General features: G+C 56.0%; 9 protein-coding genes across 9 annotated transcripts; 6 read left to right on the top strand and 3 right to left on the bottom strand.

Annotated features, from left to right (window-relative positions):
- Positions 1-867: 867 nt before the first annotated feature.
- OSTLU_32081 (predicted protein) lies at positions 868-2,040 on the top strand (the record flags this gene model as incomplete). Its single annotated transcript, XM_001418153.1, has 1 exon — positions 868-2,040. One exon carries the CDS (start codon positions 868-870, stop codon positions 2,038-2,040), a length of 1,173 nt encoding a protein of 390 aa, XP_001418190.1.
- A 135-nt stretch (positions 2,041-2,175) lies between these two features.
- OSTLU_15712 (predicted protein) lies at positions 2,176-2,536 on the top strand (the record flags this gene model as incomplete). Its single annotated transcript, XM_001418154.1, has 1 exon — positions 2,176-2,536. A coding segment is annotated over one exon (361 nt), but the record flags the coding sequence as incomplete, so codon positions are not given.
- Positions 2,537-2,667: 131 nt separating this feature from the next.
- OSTLU_12600 (predicted protein) lies at positions 2,668-3,437 on the bottom strand (the record flags this gene model as incomplete). The annotated part of the gene is made up of 2 exons (XM_001418380.1): positions 2,668-3,387; positions 3,420-3,437. 2 exons carry the CDS (start codon positions 3,435-3,437, stop codon positions 2,668-2,670), a joined length of 738 nt encoding a protein of 245 aa, XP_001418417.1.
- A 424-nt stretch (positions 3,438-3,861) lies between these two features.
- Positions 3,862-4,812, top strand: OSTLU_15714 (predicted protein; the record flags this gene model as incomplete). The annotated part of the gene is made up of 1 exon (XM_001418155.1): positions 3,862-4,812. One exon carries the CDS (start codon positions 3,862-3,864, stop codon positions 4,810-4,812), a length of 951 nt encoding a protein of 316 aa, XP_001418192.1.
- Positions 4,813-5,294: 482 nt separating this feature from the next.
- OSTLU_5118 (predicted protein) lies at positions 5,295-6,002 on the bottom strand (the record flags this gene model as incomplete). Its single annotated transcript, XM_001418381.1, has 1 exon — positions 5,295-6,002. A coding segment is annotated over one exon (708 nt), but the record flags the coding sequence as incomplete, so codon positions are not given.
- Positions 6,003-6,083: 81 nt separating this feature from the next.
- Positions 6,084-6,431, top strand: OSTLU_12601 (predicted protein; the record flags this gene model as incomplete). The annotated part of the gene is made up of 1 exon (XM_001418156.1): positions 6,084-6,431. The coding sequence occupies one exon, from the start codon at positions 6,084-6,086 to the stop codon at positions 6,429-6,431; it is 348 nt and encodes a 115-aa protein (XP_001418193.1).
- A 5,187-nt stretch (positions 6,432-11,618) lies between these two features.
- On the top strand, positions 11,619-12,716 carry OSTLU_41455 (predicted protein; the record flags this gene model as incomplete). Its single annotated transcript, XM_001418157.1, has 1 exon — positions 11,619-12,716. A coding segment is annotated over one exon (1,098 nt), but the record flags the coding sequence as incomplete, so codon positions are not given.
- Positions 12,717-14,997: 2,281 nt separating this feature from the next.
- OSTLU_94478 (predicted protein) lies at positions 14,998-15,981 on the bottom strand (the record flags this gene model as incomplete). Its single annotated transcript, XM_001418382.1, is given in 2 exon segments — positions 14,998-15,948; positions 15,963-15,981. Coding segments are annotated over 2 exon segments (970 nt in total), but the record flags the coding sequence as incomplete, so codon positions are not given.
- Positions 15,982-16,967: 986 nt separating this feature from the next.
- OSTLU_94479 (predicted protein) lies at positions 16,968-18,218 on the top strand (the record flags this gene model as incomplete). Its single annotated transcript, XM_001418158.1, has 3 exons — positions 16,968-17,178; positions 17,362-17,926; positions 18,002-18,218. The coding sequence occupies 3 exons, from the start codon at positions 16,968-16,970 to the stop codon at positions 18,216-18,218; spliced, it is 993 nt and encodes a 330-aa protein (XP_001418195.1).
- Positions 18,219-18,253: the final 35 nt, after the last annotated feature.

The following is an 18,253-nucleotide window of genomic DNA, read 5'->3' on the forward strand; positions in this document are numbered from 1 at the left end:
ACGCAGTACGCCACCGCTTCCACCGCGCGCGCGCTCGTCGCGCCCTCGCGCACGAGCCCGCGGTTTCCCGCCCCGGTCGTCGTCGCCGTCGCTCGCGTCGTCGTCGTCCCGCGTCGTCGTCCCATCGTCGCGCGCGTCGTCGCTCGCGTCGTCGTCGCGCGCGTCGTCGCCATCCGCGTCCACCGCGCGCGCCGTCGCGCGTCGACGTGCGTCGCCGGGAGTCTTCGACGCGGTCGAGGACGCCGAACGCGAAAACACGCGCGCGGAGACTCGCCGGTTCGGAAAAATTGGATCCGTTATAGTGCTATCTTGGGTCCGCCCTCAGTGGTCGTCCATCTTGGGTCCGCCCTCAGTGGTCGTCCGCCGGTTCGGCGACGCGTTTGAACGCGCGCCACATCGCGCGCGACGACGGCCATGAGCCTGGACGACGTCCCGATCAACGGCGATCGAACGAGGACGTGGGAGGAGATCATCGCGAGCGCGCTGGAGGGGGACGGCGGGACGACGACGACGACGACGACGACGCGCGACGACGACGATGCGGATTGTTTAAAGTCAACGCCGACGAGGAGTTACTTGAAAAAGGGGACGCGAGCGATGCGGACGTCGCCGTTGACGCCGAAAACGGCGGGAACGACGCCGAATGTGACGAACGCGCGATCGAAGGTGGGGCGCGCGCGAGGGATGAGCCCGAGGGGGGGGGGGGAAAGAGGAACGGGGACGACGACGGCGGAACGACGAAGAGGAACGACGACGACGACGAGTCCGAGTCCGAAAATCGCGTTCGGGAGGCGCGAAGAGTCGCGCTCACCGCGACGAGCAGGTGGTGGGTTGTTTGACCACGACGTGAACGTTCAACCGTCGACGATGGAGGCGTGGAGAGAACATAAAGCGAGGAGCGCGAGGGAGACGAAGGAATTCGAGGCGCTCGAGTCGCGGTTGTGGAGCGAGACGAAGGCAAAGGAAGAGGCCGAGAGGCGATCGTTCGATGACGTGAGATCGGGTACGGTCGTTCGTGACTTTGTCTCTTCGTCGACTGCGGAGGAAGAGGAAGCGCGCGCTGCCTTTGAGCGCGCCAAGGCGAGTCTGGCGAGCGAAAGACAACGATTCGCCGACGAACGGGCGGCGTGGGAAGCGAAAAGAGACGACGCCGAGGAAGCGTTCAAGGCTGAGTGTGAGGACGTGCGCAGACAGTTCAAGCGCGAAAAGGCGGCGTTGATGCGCGAGGCGGAGGCACACTTAGCACTACCCACGAAACAGGAGCGCAATGAAGCCAAGTTTCTTCGCGAACAGCTCGAGCGCAACGAGGCTGAATTCAAAGCCGAGCAACAACGAGCCAAGCTCACGGTGGATCGCCTGCGGCAACAAATCGTCGATCTGACGAACGAAATTTCGGAACTTCGCATGGAGAAAAGGTTGCTGGAAGAGAAGTGCGAGGTATCGAATCGTTTGCAAGCGAAGGCTTTGTCGACGACGCCGCCTCGTCGAGTCGAGCCGGTCGTCGAGATCGCTTCGCCCGCGAGTTCGCGGCCTGGGATGACGATTTCGTCGGAACCGAGTCCATCTAGGCGTGTATATGCGGATGATACGACGTACTTTGCACCTCGTGCGCTCAGTGTGCGCGATCCGCTCCCGAGCGTGAGCGATAAAGTTCGATTACGAAGCACCGCGGGTCTCGAACGCGAGATTCCGCACGAGGATGGTCGGGTCGAGCGCGTCTTTGCTGACGGTCGTCGCGTCGTATTTTTCGCAAACGGCACGATTAAGGAAATCGATGGTCATGAAACGACTATTTTCTTCACCAACGGTGATATCAAACGCACTCACCAAAACGGTATCATCGAGTATTACTACTTCGACGTCGAGACGTGGCACACCACGCACCCAACCGGCGTTGAGCTCTACCATTTCGTTCAAACCAATCAAGTCGAACTTCACGCCGCGGGCGACGAGCCCAAGGATAAGGAAATCTTATTTCCAGACGGAACCCTTCGTCGCGTTTACTCGAACGGCTTCGAGGAAGACGTGGCCGGATTGTAATAATTTAAAAAAGTCAACGCGCGCGCGAAGCCAACTCAACCCAAAAAGCCGCAGATCGCACCATTCGTTGACGCGTGTCACGCGTCTACGCGAGCAGACTTCGTCGAGCCTGTTCCCGTCAAACGCACACGCACGATGACGTCTTTAGATTTACGCACCGCCACGCTCGAGCAGCTCAAAGTCGCCGACGAACAGCTCCGCGAGGAAGTCACGTCGTACTCGGAATCTTTGCAGATGTTGAGCAAAGCGGTGAGTCGATACCACTCCTCGGGATCGGCGATCGAAGAGCTGTCGAAAGAAACTGTGGGTAAGGACATGCTCGTCCCACTCACGGAGTCGTTGTACGTGCCGGGTAAGATTGCGGCGGTCGATAAAGTCTTGCTCGACGTCGGCACGGGGTACTTCATCGAGCACGACACCGAGAAAGGGATCGATTACTGTAAGCGCAAGGTGAACTTTATTCGAGATAACATGGAAAAGTTGATGGAGCTCGTGGGTAAGAAACGCAAGCAATTGTTGCTGGTGCAGGACTTTCTGCGAGCGCGCACGCAAGAGGCGGCGCAGGCGCAGGCAGGGGCGAAATAGGCTAAGTATTAATTACAACTTTAGACACTTTAGACCGACTCGTCATTCATCCTCCTCAACCTCGACTGTGTTCTGGAGTATTTCCGGAGGTGGACCATCGAGAGACATGGTAAAATGCGCTAGAAACTCCGTGTTGCCCTCTTTCGCGCCTTTAATCGGCGAAGTGGTGTGATCGATGTACTCGAATCCGTACAGTTTGGCGCCTTGAATGACGTTTTCAATCACCTCCTTGTGAACGTTTGCGTCTCGAACCACGCCTTTGGAGCCGATTTGACTTCGCTTGGCCTCAAATTGAGGCTTGATCAGCACTAACATCGTCCCCCCTGGCTTTAATATTCTACAAATCGCTGGTAACACCTTTAGGACGGAGATGAATGACAGATCCAACGTCACGACGTCGACGATGTCTGGAAGGTCCGTGACGTATCGTAAATTTGTGCGCTCCATGATGATGACTCTCTCGTCTTGCCTAATCTTCTCAGCCACTTGACCGTACCCCACATCAACCCCGTACACCTTCTTCGCTCCGCTCTGGAGTAAACAATCGGTGAAACCGCCCGTGCTAAGCCCAGAGTCGAGCGCCGTACATCCCGAGACGTCCACGCCAAAGTGCGCGAGCGCCTTTTCCAACTTCAATCCCGCTCGACACACAAACTTCGGCTGCTCCGCGATGACTTCAATCTTCACGCTCGGCTTGAGTTTCGTTCCAGCCTTCGTCACGGGCTGTCCATCGACCAATACCTTCCCCTGCGCGATCCAACTCTGCGCCACGTTGCGCGACAACTCGGGATTACGCGCGACGGTGAGTTCATCCAACCTTTGTTTCGCCCCCGTCACCGGCGCCGCGACGCGTCCGCTCGTCTCCGCTCGCGCGTTCTCGCTTCTCTCGTCCCCACTCGCGCTCGCGCTCCATCGTCGCGCGCGTTCGCGTCGTCCCGCGCCCGCCGCGCGCGTCCCGCTCGCCGCCTCGCCTTGGCACCGCCGCCACCGTTCTCTCGCGCACGCGCGCGTCACCGCCCCTCGCGCGCGCGTCGCCGCGCGCGCGAGCATCGCGCGCATCTCGCGCGTCGCCTCGCGCGTCGGCGCCCCTCTCGCGGTCCCCGCGTCCCGCCGTTTCGCCGTCTCGGCGTCGCGGTGTCCCGGTCCAACGACCGCGACCGACCAAACCCTCGCGGCGACGGCGGCGACGGCGCACTCGCGGACGCGCGACGACGACGTCGACGCGCGCGGCGAACGATGACGATGCCGATGACGACGCTCGCGAGCGCGTCGCGATCGCGACCCGGAACGACGACGACGACGACGACGACGACGGCGCGCGGTGGACGAATGCGCGCCTCGAGCCGCCACTCGAGTCGTCGAGGCGACCGCGTCGTCGGACGCGTCGCCGAGGGTGGGAAGAGCGAACGCGGACGCATGAAAGATGAAGAAGAGTACGCGAAATTCGTCGAAGAGGCGCGAACGTGGACGGCGTACGATCCGGAAGCCGTGGGTGGGGAGAACGCGACGCCGCCGTGGGAAAAGGAATTGCAAGACGCCATGCGCGAGGGACCGTGGCCGTGCTGGGACGCGGACATTCCCGAGAGTGATTTCGTGGATGAACCTCGATTCATGTCGTTCACGAAACCTCCGGAGAAGTACGACCCGTTCAAGGAGAAGATCGTGAATTACAAGGCCAAGGTGAAGGAGGAACAAAAGAGGGCGGTGGCGAAGACGCGGGAGGAGGTGAAGTCGCAGCGCTTCATGTCCATGGCGGGTGACATACGGTTGAAGAATAAGTACGAAGACGACGAATCGGCGTGGGATCACGAGAAAATCGTGGAACTGATTAATTTTCCCGATGACATCAGACACAAGATGATGAGCGTGAGCGTGGAGGTGTACGACCCTCGGTTTCCGTACGACTTCACGGGGATGGGCGCGCCTCCTTTGACGACGGAGGAGTTTTTAGAATCCATCGGTCGCTTGCAACCGGATGGTGAGTCCGATCTCGACCGCGTCGCGAAGTTGGCGGAAAAATACGGCTCAAAGGTACCGGAACTCGCCGAGGAAGATCCCGCTGCCATCTTGCAGACGCGCTCGACGTTTGAATTACAGAACGCGATGGACATCGGGGATGAAGGCGGCGTCGAAATCAGTAAAACGGAGATTTCAGACCTCGTGGACAGCGATGACGAACTTCCTTAGACTATTAGCCTACCAATGTGATTCGATTCAAATTCCTAGATTTTCTAAAGCTGCTTTGCGCGTTACGATCACTTTGACGCCGTCATTGCTTTTCGTCTCGCCTCGGCGTACGTTTTCGCAAGTTCGCCATCGGGAGAGTAGAAGACGGCATCGACGATAGAAGAACCCTCGCGCGCGCGTAATTCTACCTCCCACCCCAGTTGGTACTTGTCTAGATCCGCGAAACGCTCCTTGCGGCTCGCGTGTTCCTCTGGAAGGTCCGCGATCGGCCCTCTGGGCACTAAGATGTTCGCGTCGCTCGCGCTGAGCGTCTCTAACTGCGTCGCCCTCGTTTGCGTTGGAGCCATCGGTTGGACGACGGGGCGGCTGATCTCAATCTTTGACAACGCCTCCTCCGCTTTCTCCATCGCTGTCTGCTTCGCCGCGGTCGCCTTCATCGTATCTTGGTCAAACGTACCCGACGTCGTCGTCTCGTCCGTCACCGCGAGCGTGACGACTTCCAATCGACCTTTACACTCCTTGACGAGTTTGTCCAACGCTCGGTACGTCGACGGATCCATGGTAAACGTCACGCTCGCCTCGCTCGCGCTCAAGTCGTTGGTTTCTACTTTCCCGCTATTTTCTCGCACGAACGCCATCAAACTTTCCTCCTTTGCGCTCGGCACGACGGCGGCGAAGCGCATCTCCGCGCGCTTTATTGGAAATATTTCTTGCAGCTTTGGCAGCGCTTCCAACGCTTGTTGCTTGGCGCTTCGCTTGGGATCGACCGAAAAGTGTATGTCTCTCAGCGCACTTTCGATCATTCCCGGTGGATACGGTCTGTTCGTCCCCGGATTCACGCACTTTTCCACCAGCGTCGTCACCGCGTCCCGAAACGCGCTCTCGCTCTCCGCTTTCCTCTCCCTTTCGCTCACCTGCAGCTCTCCCTTGGCGAGGATGATCTCGCATATCTTCCCCCGATCCGTCGTCCCGTACGCCCTGACCAGCTCCTCGTCCCTCGCCACGACGCCCTTGCTCACGTTCACGTACACCTCGCTCGACTGCAGGACGTTGTCCAAATCCTTCTCGTGCCCTCGTCGGTAGCTCAGGACGGTGTTTTTGTAACACGCGATCTCGAACCGCGAGCCGTGAGTTTTGTGTCGCACCACGGCGACGTTGGTGAGTTTCTTGATTCCCACCGGTTGGAACATCGCGCCGCGCGCGCGGGAATGCGGCGCGGCGGGACGAATTCCCGCATTCCCGGGCGCGCGCGGGACGTCGGCCGAACGAACATGCTTCCGTTGACGCTGCTCAAGACGTCGTGCGGGCACCCCATGCTGGTGGAGCTGAAGAATGGAGAGACGTACAACGGCACGCTGGCGTCGTGCGACACGTGGATGAACGTGCACCTGAAGGAGGTGATTTGCACCTCCAAGGATGGCGATCGGTTTTGGCGAATGGCGGAGTGTTACGTGCGCGGGAACACGATCAAGTACGTGTGCGTGCCGGACGAGGTGCTGGACGTGGTGAAGGAAGAGATGAAGAATCGTCCGCAGGGCGGCGGTCGAGGCGAGGGCGGTCGAGGCGGTCGCGGCGGTCGCGGCGGGCGCGGTCGCGGAGGCAGGGGACGAGGCGAGTGAGCGCGCGCGGTTCGCCGCGGGACGACGCGGCGACGCGTCGGAATAGCACACGTAGTTTGTCACACGAGTTACTTAGTCACGCGTTCGGCGCGGTTTTCCGCGCGTTTTCCGCCGTCTCGTCCCTCGCGCGTTCGCGCCGGTTCGAACCGGCGCGCGCGCGCGCGTTTCGCGCGCGCGTCGAGGGTTTAGGCTGTGCCGCGTCGATGGTTTCGGATGGGTCGGCGTCACACGCGCGCCGTTCGCGCGCGCGGTCGTCGCTCGATCGCGCGGTCGCGCGGTCGCGCTGAGATGGAGCTTTTGCTCGAGTTCGACGACGACGCGCACTACCTCGACGACGACGCCCGCGCGCGACGCCGCTCGACGTCGTCGTCCGCGGTCGTTGGGCGCTGGGCGCGGGACGACGACGACGACGACGACGACGAGACGTACGTCGCGGCGACGCTGCGCCGAGCGGTGCGGCGATGCGCGCCCGGAAACGATGGAAGCGATGACGACGCGAACGATGCGTTCGAGGCGCTGACGCGATTCGTGAGCGATGGGGACGAGGACGCGCTCGCGCTGACGGTCATCAAGTTGTTGGAACTCGTGGGCGGGGACGCGGCGGTGATGATGGCGCGAGGAGACGATGAAGACGACGATGGGAACGAAAATGTGGGAGAAAATGATGAACACGGACACGGGATGGACGTGGCGATCGCGAGATGCGACGCGGGGTACGTGAAATTGGGCGTGGAACTGGCGAGGACGATGCCGGAGACCAAGTACGGGCCGAGTCATCGAGGAGCGTTGTTGCGAGGCGTGCGGCACGTGTTGCGGTCGTACATGGGGAATTGTCACGCGGTGTGCGAACAAGGCGTGGTACAGGAGCTGCTGCGCTCGCTCGACGCGCTTTTGAGATCGAATGAAAACGGCAAAGCCGACGGTGATGTGAAAATCGTCGCCGAGTGCGCTCGACGCGCGGCGGGATTTTCCATGTCGGCGCTGGATTTGAAAGTGTGGCTAGAGTTAGCCGCGGCGAGCACGCCCGAATCTAGAGGGTTCCTGCTAGATCAACTCAACATGACGCTGCAGACGAGGTTTAGCACCGGTCCAGCGGAATTGTTCCTGTTGGATGGGGAAAGTAGCGGGATATTAGGCTCGGCGCAACCCAAGTGGCCGTTTACGGAAGGTTTGGCTTTTGTGACTTGGGTGTACTTGGAAAGCGTTTCTGCGTCAGAGACTACCGCTGCGTCAGCAGCATCGTACGCTGCTGCCGCTTCAGCATCGCAGGTCGTGGATGCATCTCCACTCGCCGCCGCTGCAGTTGCCGCCGCCGCCGCGGGCGAAGACGAAGTGCACATGCCGCGGCTGTTTAGTTTTTTATCCGCCGAAGGACAAGGGGTTGAATGTTACTTTCACGATGGTTTCTTGATTTTAGAGACAAATGGTGTTAAAGAATCCAGAATGACGCTCCCGTTCTCTCACAAATTCCCTCTCAAGCGATGGTTTTGCTTGGGAATTGAGCATAAACCAGCGAGCGTTCGAACCGGCGGAGCCGAAACCCGGCTGTACGTGAATGGTATATGTGTCGAAACCCACAAGTTTGATCTACCGAAAATAAGCAAGCCACTTGGGTTCTGTTGTATAGGTACAAATCCTCCAGCAGCTATGGCCGGGCTACAACGTAAGCGGCGTCAATGCGCACTGTTTGCAAGTCTCGGACCAGTGTACATTTTCAAACAGGCGCTTGGCGGTCATGCGATGAAGGCACTTTCAGCGCGTGGTGGATCTTATGTTCCGCGATTTTCATCGAACGATGACAAAGGAGGCGATGTCAACGTCGAAGATGTCTTAGATAAGGTATTAGCACCGACTATACTTCAGGTTCTCCATCCTCGAATGGCGAGCAAGAACTACGTCTTGGATATTTCTCCTGCAGGAGTGTCCATCGAGTCCAAAGCGGCCCTGTTGGGCGGCACAACTGTAGCGAGGCGCAACTTGATGCGAGACTCTATTTGGGCATCGTGTGAAAGTGGACCAGCCATCATGCTACCGTTCGCGTGTCCGTTGGTTAGCTCAAGGAATTTAGCACCGGAGATTTCAGATGCTCATGACGATTTCGCCAGTGCGGGTTTATCCATACGTTCAGTTATCGGAATAATAGCCGGTGCGTGCGAAAACCATCCTCCAAACTTGAAAGTCATGGAAGACAAAAACGTCCCAAGTCTCTTGGCGCACGCTTTACCGTTCGCTATGGATGCTCTACGTCGACAGTTTTCTGGCGACATTCTCGACGACGAGGAGGAAGCCATTCTTGACGCCATTGAGCATCTCTTATCCGTGTGTAAGAGCGAGAAAGTGTTATCAAAGCAGCTTCTTTCTACGCTTGTGTTGGACTTCAAACCTTGGAACGGCTCCGGAGCACGCGTAGTTCGGCGTCGCTTGAACATATGTTCTTCGCTCTGTAACACGAGCCCAGATTTGATGCAAGAAATTTCAGCGCTGCAACTTCTGTTTGATAATGGACGTCGTTGGCTTTCACCAGCGACGTCTCTAATGGGAGGAATACTGCATAGTAGTTCTACGAAGTCAGTTATGGATGATAGAGGAGAATTACGGGTATCAGAGAAGGAGTTGCTGGGATTGATAGACGACTTGTTGGTGTCCGTGAATTTACTCGTCAACACCAGTGAACACATGGACGCAAAAGTTGAAATCATAATCGGCTTTCTTGCAGAGTGCCCGTGCCCTCACATGCTCTCAGCTACCATAAAGCTAGTCCATTCAATGATTGTCTCACCTAAGGCTGATAGAGCGAACGAATTTTTATTTGCCTTTGTGTCCAAAGGAGGTGTCGAGGTCTGCATGGGTCTCATGCGCGCACTTGCTCTCCGAGGAAAATTTGATCATCAACTTCAGGGTGTGCAGGGCTTGTTTGCCGAATGTGTGAGATTATTTGGCTATATGTTAGAAACCGGGTGCGTGAGCGCAAATAAAACGACCGAAGTAGGCGGTAGCAAGAAGGTCACCAAGGGAAGCATAGAAAGAGCTGTTCGGTATGCTTTCATCAAAGGCTCAGCTGAACTGCTAACAGTTGACGTGTACGAGGCGATCATTCAGTCCTCTATCTCAATCAATCTCGCAAGCATAAACATGACTGAGCCGGCTCGGCTCATCAGCGGTGGTATGCTTGGATCTATGCTCTCAACTCTACCGAAGTGCGAAGAGAGTGTGTCTAGTCGAGCGCTGAACGACGTCATGTTGATTGCGTGCGCATACGCAGACAATCGCAACTTATTACTTTCTTTGCCCGAATTCCCAGAGTGGTTAGTGGAGATACTCGTGCAGTCCACAATCTCTAGCGCGTTGAGTGCTGCAAACGACCTGCTAATGATCCTGTTGCAACATTCAATGCGATTGCCGGATGGTTGGCGCGTTCTTGAGACAGTGATTGAATCGATCAAGATGGTCACCAAAGATGATGTAAAAAAGCGAGCCGAAGTCCAGCAGCTAGTATTGCAAAGCTTGGCGACGTTTATGATCAGTGAGTTGAAAGGCATAAGCGTTTCAGATGATAATCGAACAAAGAAGTCGAGAGAAAACCTGAGCGCAAACAGCAACGCAACGTTTGAAAACATCATCGCTTTGTTAGACATGATTGAAGATCATTTGAGGTTACTTAGCGCTGAGTCACTATCGCCAATTCATTCATACGATATTGGTAAGATCTCGAACGCCCTAGTCTGCTACGGGGCATACGCTACGGACTCAGCAAATGGATGGGTCAACCGTTGTCGCTTGATTGAAGGTCTCGTCGCGACGCCAAGCGCAGGTTCAACAGCAATGGGCGGTCAATCTCTCGAACTGCTACGTCTCACGCAGCAAATGATAAATTTTATGGTCGGTATGCAATGCACTGGTGCAGATTCATACTCACTGTTGCTGAAGGATGATGAGTTGGTCCTCTTATTTCTCAGACTCACTCTCGCGTATTTTCGCGAAGAAGATCTTCCAATAGATGACGATTCGTATGATAGCGCCCTACCGCTGATGCCGGCACATATCGTGAATACACTGCCGTCGCTAACCTCCGGTAGTTCTTCGATTTCCGATGCGATTGTATTTGAGGCAAAGCATCTGTGGGGCACGACACAGTCGAGCGAGGCTGGTAAGAAGTTGGCAGTGTTGCACAACCTGCTTGTACCTCTGTTGCAAGCGGCATCGGTGCGTAAAACGGCTCGTCTCGCACCAGGAGCCATAGCGCTTCTGTTAGACGAAGTTTGGCGGTACTCAAAACTCAAGGGACGAAAAGTGGTGTATATCAAGGCGATCACCACTTACTTGATCGCCTTGGTTGCTCGCTGGCGGGAAGTCATCGTTGCGGGCGAGAAGGATGATATCTCTCCAAAGCTGCGTTCGCTTGCATCAGGATCGTTGAGCTCAGCAATAATATCTCTATGTTCAGCTGAGTGGACCAAGATACTCATGTCGTCAACAATCAAGGAAACGCTCATATGTGTAGTCAAATCAACGCCTATGGGTGAAACGCGAAACAGCGTCGTAGCCGCCCGAGGCCCAGATGCGACAGAGTCGAGACTGAGTGCGCAGAGAGCTGTTCATCACACAAGGACAGATACTTTCAAAAAGTTTGTGACGACTTGGGAAGGTGAATACGTGCACATCTCTATGTCGTCGAAATGGCTCGCAGCGCTCTCAAAGGAAGCTTCTAGACGTACTCTATCCATCGCCGCCGAAGGCGAAAAGAAAAGCGAAGTTATCGTCGCTTGGGAAGGTTACATGAGAGCCTTGCAAGCGAGTAATTCTCTGGTGACGAAAATTAAGGATGATGGCGATGTCGCACGTTTAGGAATCGACCCATCAGAGAGCGGTAGACGACGTCGTTACTCTCTTTCTCGCATGGCGATGCGACAGCGTTTAACGCATTTGGCACCAGTCGACTCAAAGGCGATGGAAATTAAGCTCCCTGTCCGACAACAGCATGACGCATCGGACGACGAAGATGACCTTCCTCTGAGTCCACAGCGATCGATGAACAACGAAGAGTTAAACGAGGTGATGGCTGCCACTGCCGCACTGGCAGTCGCGGCAAATCGTAGCGAAGTAAAGAAGTCCAATTATGAGTGTTCTGCGACAATGGTCACTCCTCTGGACATCTACAGTGGCAAATTCACAATCTCTGACAAGGAAATGATATTTTACACCGAAGACAACTCGCACGTCTGGTCTTGGCCCCTGGAGCATCTTCATCAAGTTCAAAGTCGAAGATATTTGCTTCGTCGAAGCGCTCTGGAATTTTTCATGCTAGACCGCATGACTTACTTTATTGATTTCGGTACTGCTGAACAAAGGCGGCAAGTTTTCCGCGTGTTGATCAAGCTGAAGCCCAAAAATTTCGTTCCACTCTATCTTGAGACCAGTAAGCCGGAAGCTTTGCTCCGCAAAAGTGATATCACGTCACGGTGGATTCGTCGTGAAATTTCAAATTTTGACTATATCATGGCGCTGAATACACTTGCCGGAAGAAGTTACCAAGACATAACGCAGTATCCAGTGTTCCCGTGGGTTCTCACGGATTACACCTCGGAAACTCTAGATTTGAGCAATCCAGACGTGTATCGTGATTTGCGGAAGCCTATCGGAGCGCTGAACCCAGATCGACTTGCGAGAATCAAGGAGCGCTACGACTTTTTTGACGACCCTGAAATCCCGAAGTTTCATTACGGGAGTCATTATAGCTCATCTGGAACGGTCTTATTCTATCTCTTGCGTGTCGATCCATTCACGACGCTCGCATATGAGCTGCAAGGTGGTAAATTTGATCATGCAGATAGACTTTTCCACGACATTGCTTCGACGTGGAAGAGTTGCTACAATGACATGAGTGACGTCAAAGAGCTTGTACCTGAATTCTTCTACCTTCCAGAAATGTTCAAAAATGTCAACAATATTGACTTCGGAGTCACTCAATCTGGTGAGAAAGTCGACGCCGTCATACTTCCTCCGTGGGCAAAATCACCGGAAGACTTCGTCGCAAAGCAGCGCGAGGCTCTTGAGAGTGACTACGTCAGTAAGAACCTTCACCACTGGGTCGATCTCATTTTTGGCTACAAGCAAAGAGGCAAAGCTGCAGAGTCTGCGTGTAATGTTTTCTACTATATGACCTATGAAGGTGCAGTTGACGTCGAAGCTATTCAAGATCCAATCCTGCTGAAGGCAACGCAGGATCAAATTGCTTGCTTCGGGCAAACTCCCTCGCAGCTTCTGACCATACCACATCCTGGTAGGCAACGCGCGGCTGATTCAGTTATCGGGTGCCATTGGTTATTTGATAACGGCGACAAAGTGAACGACTACCTTCTCAATACACCAAGTTACGCTGACAACCGTGTCGCCTTCATGGACATTCTCTCCACCGGTCAACTAGTCGTAATATCCACAGCTTTGGAGATGAAGACGCATCGCTTCATGCCAAGTGTGCCAAGTGGTGCGGGGTTACCATTTACTTTTGAGCCTGCGAAAGAACAAAGCACGCTCGGTTCGTTCATGGGTTCGATTCGTCGACGAGCTGGATTTACTGATGTCACAGAAGCTGTGAAATTTAACGCCAAACTTGATCCAAAGCTGATCAAGCCTGGTCGAAAGCTTCCGTGCGCCATGCTTCCCGGCGGACGTCACGTGGTTATTGGTGGTCACGCCGATAACTCATTGAAGGTATTCAACTGCGAGAACGGGTCGATAGAGAGTAATGAAACGGGCCACCGCGCGCCTGTAATTTCGATTTCAATCTCCGCCGACGGGAGAGTTCTTGCGACTGGATCTGTCGACGGTACGATTGGAATCTGGCTTATCAGAATACCAACGGAGAAAGTTACACTAGGTGAGAATCTACGAGAAACAATCGCTCCAATCATTCGAGTCGACGTCAACTCCATTTTCAACGAAGGATCAACCGTTGCAAACGTCATTGATCGTTTGACAACTGACGATGCTCCGACGACAAAGATGACGCTAAATGGGCCCATTAGCTTACTGAAAGGGCATGGTGAGTCAATTACATCGCTCGCCATAAACACGAACTTGGATTTAATTTTGGCGGTGACTCCAGCTGCTGGGGCTTCTCTTTATTCCGTGATGAAAGGCGCCGCCATGGTCACATTTCCCAACCTTCGAGGTTCCCTTTGCGCTATTTCTGACGAAGCCTTTTTGGTTGTTTGGAACGAGTTGCAACGCACACTCACTGTGGTATCATTGAATGGAAACATCATCTCAACAATTTCTTTGGTGGATACGTGTTCCACTTTAACCACGTTACTTGTTTCGAAGGACGGTTATCATCTCGTGGCTGGCACGGCATCCAGTGAGGGAAAAGTGGCTGTAGTTGCTTTTGACTTACCCTCGTTACGTTTGCGCCATCGCTGGGAGTTCGAATCGAATTCCGACATCAGTCAAGTCGTCATGACGGCTGACAATACGAATATACTCGTCTCGACGCACGAAGGAGCCGTGAGGGTACTGGTAGATCCAAGTCTCGCGGCGCGAGTACTTGAGTCCGCTTTGCAAGCTGGCTGGTCGTCAGTCGTTTGAGATTTTTAGCACAAAAATAGCATTCATGGTAATGAAACAGTTATTAGCACTTAGTTTTACAATTTTCACGCGGCATGCGACCCAAAACCTTTATGGCCGGGCAACACTACGCTTTCATGGATCGCGAGAGCATAATCTTGCGCGATGCTCGGGTTCGAATGTTCCAGTTCACGGAAGCTGTCTGTGTGGCTCACTTCATTCCATTGCTGCTGACCAATCTTCACGGCGGCTTTCCATAGAGGCGCGTTCCGGGACAAAGACGCGATTTTAGCGGCAGCAGCCGCGTTTTTCACGTTCAACTCCTTCCTCATACGATCTATGCAGTAGCCCGGTAAGCCGTCGATTTTCAAACGTTTGGCGAGCTCATACAGTTCAAGCAACATGTCCGCCTGCGGATGCACGGGGATTTGGTAAATCCAGCGTAAAGCGGCCAAAACGACGGGTACACTGGAGTCCGTGATGACTATACGCTTCATAGAATCCTTTTCGGGTGAAACCATGCGACGAACGGTGAAGGAAACGACGACAAAAAAGCAATAGAGAGCCCTCACGAGAAGAGCCATGATGGTTCCGAGATAGCGATAGTAGTGCTGCGTGATTTTCATCGCGTCAGGCTTACGTTCGAGCGCAGCAGTCATCGGAGACTTTTCCATGAGCTCTGCGAGATATTTTGAACCCTCTCTCACGACTTCTGTGTGAGCGAAAATCTTGCAATCACCGACGATGAACTCCAAGTCACCCGTGTCGTGCGAACCTTTGATGGGCACGTGAAGTGACCCCCCAAGCAAACCTCCTTTCGAGCCGTATACACCCCTTTCATTCAGCTGCGTGAGAATATTTTGCTCAAGATTAGACTCAATTTCGGTCTCTTGAACAGCTTCGTCCAGTTCTTTGCCTTCGCCTCTCGTCGCCACAGCGCCGCCCTCTTCGTCGCCCTCGTCGTACTGAGGGATTTTGCCCGTGTACGTCATATTCAACTCACTTTCTTCTTCTCCCGTGGGGAATGGAAGATAAGCTTCAAGATTAATCGCTATACACACACCAGCTTCCTCTGGAGAAGCTCTGATACTCGGATCACGGGAACCGTGCAAGATGACAAGGGCGCCGTCGACGCACGCCCCGGCGTGGCTAAATCGCGGGTCGGTGTCGGATTCCGGGTTGAGTCGCGCCCACTCCGCGGTAGGAAAGTGAAAGACGTACGTGTCACCAAGCACATCGTCTTGCAACAATACTCGGCCGCCATGGACGATCCAATTCGCACCATACACGCAAGATAAGAAGGAAGTTCTCGGACTCGGCACTTGCCCGGCTCGCGCCACCATCGTCCAACGCGGCGTACCCGCCGCAGAAAGCTGAAGGACCCAAACAACCATTTCGATGGAAGTTTCGTTTGGACTTAAGATATAAAGCGTCGAATTTCGTGCCGCCATCGCGCACGCGTCACCACCAACCGGATGCTTCCACTGCGTGTCGATGGTGAGCCATTCCGATTCCGCCAAGTCGAACCCATACAGATCATTATATATGACAACATCCTGTCCCGGCTGCACATCCTTCCCCGCGAAAACGAACAAGACGTTATCGGATATGCACATGCAATGTCCCGTGCGCGACGGCGGGGGGTCACCGATGACGTCCACCAGCGTCCACGTGCACGCCACAAAGTCGAACACCCACAAATCGTTCAAGCATCCGAATTGCCCTTGACCACCGAAAACGTACAGCAAATCCCCGTGCACGACCGCGCCGTGTCCATATCGACCCGGGGGCACGCCAACTTCGCCATCCGCCGCCGTGGCGGCGACTTCGTAACACGCCCCTCGTCCGCTCCACCTGTACACGCTCGTCACGAATTCTCCCTCGTGCGCCAATCCTCCGTACGTGTACACCTCGTCCTCCCACACGAACGCCGCGGTTCCGACGAAGTAACCTTCTTCATCTTCGTACCCATCCTCATCCTCGTCATCGTCCCCATCGAACGCGTTCGCGCCGTCGACGGCGTCCTCTTCTTCGCCGAACTCGTTTACGCGTCCCGCGCGCGTCGTCGTCGTCGTCGTCGTCGCCCCGCCCCGTCCGATCGTCACCTCCGTCGTCCGACGCGCGACGCGCGCGCGTTCGATCGTCGTCTCGCCCTCGCGCGCGATCCCGCGCGCGTCGTCTCCGAGTCCTTCGTCGTCGTCTCGCGTCAGCGCGTCCGCGAGCGCGTTCAAAAACGCCGCGCGCGATTGCTGCGGCGCGACGCCCTTCGCCCTGGCCAGCGCGCTGAGCTGCTTCGTCGTCATCGACGTCAGCGGCACGCCGTCGTGTTCGAGCGCCATGTCGAGCGCGTCGACGTGTGCGGCGCCGATCGCGTCGCATCGCGCCGATCGTCCCGACGCGCAACACCCAGCCAGACGCGCGCGAGACGTCGACGCGGCGCCGGCGAGGACGCGAAGGGAGCGACGGGAGCGACGCGAGCGACGCGAGCGCGCGAACGCGCGAACGCGACGACGGGACGACGCGCGCGGGATGGACGAGCGCGCGCCGCTCGTCGGTGGACGCGAGCGCCAACACCCAGGCCGGGCGACCGATGGGGACGGAAGCGCGCGCGCGGGACGACGGACGGACGTGGAGAGCGGGAAGGCTGAGCGAGGACGCGCGCGAGGAGTGAGTGGACGGACGGTGACGTACGCGGGCGCGTTCGTGGTGTTGTCGGCGTGCGCGTGCGCGCTGCTCGGAGGCGGACGGTTTCCCGTGGACGCGCTGCCGAGAGCGGCGCGGGGGTTTCTATTTAGACGCTTGCGAGCGAAAGATGAGGCGATGACGGCGCAGTTGAGCGCACCGGCGGTGTTTGATGATTTCTGCCGGGCGATCGGGAGGGACGGCGCGTGCAAAGATGTCGTCGCCGCGCGCGCGGGACTCGGCGCGGTGGGCGAGGAGACGTTTGAAGCTTTGGTGGATCGGGCGAGAGCGATGAAACGTGATGAGAGCGACGATAGCGTCGGGTTCTTAGGAGCTTACGATGGGATGATGTCGGGGATGTTGGATCAACCTCGGACTTTCGTGAAGCTTGTCCCGGAGTGGGCCACGGCTGGGCTGGGTTTTGAAGGCGGCGCCGACTCCAGCGACGGTGCGGAGGCGAAGAAGTTGAGCCTCTTCGTCGCGGACGTCTTTCCATTGCTGCGTAAGTATCCAGACTGGGATATGTCTGATACGAACGCCATTCGCTTTCTCACTAGACACATCAATGAAGAAAACTTCAGCGTCGATGACGTCGAGTTGTCTGATTTCATGCGCGCCTCGAGCTCCACGGCGGCTCTTTCCAAGAGGGAAAAGAGCACCATCCGTGGTGTCTTACCTCCCAAAGACGTCAATCGACGCGTGCCACTTTCACCGCACGCTTCATCCGATGAGACGCACGGGGTGCACCATTTCTTGACCAGACTGCCGGCGCTCGGCAAGGTGGAATTACGAGCGAAAGACAACAGGCTTCCCACGAGCTTTGATGCGCGCGTTGCGTACCCGAAATGCTCTCGACTTTTAGGCGCGGTCAGAGACCAGGGTAGATGTGGGTCCTGCTGGGCCGTTGCGGCGACGGAAGTCATGAATGATCGTCTCTGCGTCGCCACTGACGGCGAAAACGCGGACGAGCTCTCGCCCCAATACGCCCTCTCGTGCTTCGACAGCGGCTCAGGTTGTGACGGTGGCGACGTCTTAGACACTTTACGGATCGCATTCACCAAGGGTATACCATACGGTGGTATGTTAGACTCGAACGCGTGCTTACCGTATGAGTTTGAGGCGTGCGATCATCCATGCATGGTTGCTGGCACGACGCCGCAGAGCTGTCCAGCGAAGTGCGCGGACGGTTCCGCCTTGTCCTTTGTTCACCCCACATCCGAGCCATACACGTGCCCAAAAGGAGACGTCACGTGTATTGCGAGAGAGATAATGGAAAACGGTTCCGTGGCTGTGACTTTTGGACCCGTCTACGCCGACTTCTACAGGCACACGGGCTCGGGTGTGTACACGGTCCCCAACGACGCTGGCGAGCCACTCGGACAGCACGCGACGAAGCTCATCGGTTGGGGGGTCTCGGAAGAGGGAGAACATTACTGGTGGATGGTGAACTCGTGGAGAAACTGGGGTGAAAACGGCGTGAGCAAAGTGCGCATGGGTGAGATGAATATCGAGTCGGGCATTGCCGCGATCGCCATGAAGTGAGCTTTTAGTTTTTAGTTTTGTGCTAATCATTAAAG

The sequence above is a fragment of the Ostreococcus lucimarinus genome, chromosome 6 (genome assembly GCF_000092065.1).
Source record: "Ostreococcus lucimarinus CCE9901 chromosome 6, complete sequence".
Taxonomy (NCBI): domain Eukaryota; kingdom Viridiplantae; phylum Chlorophyta; class Mamiellophyceae; order Mamiellales; family Bathycoccaceae; genus Ostreococcus; species Ostreococcus sp. 'lucimarinus'.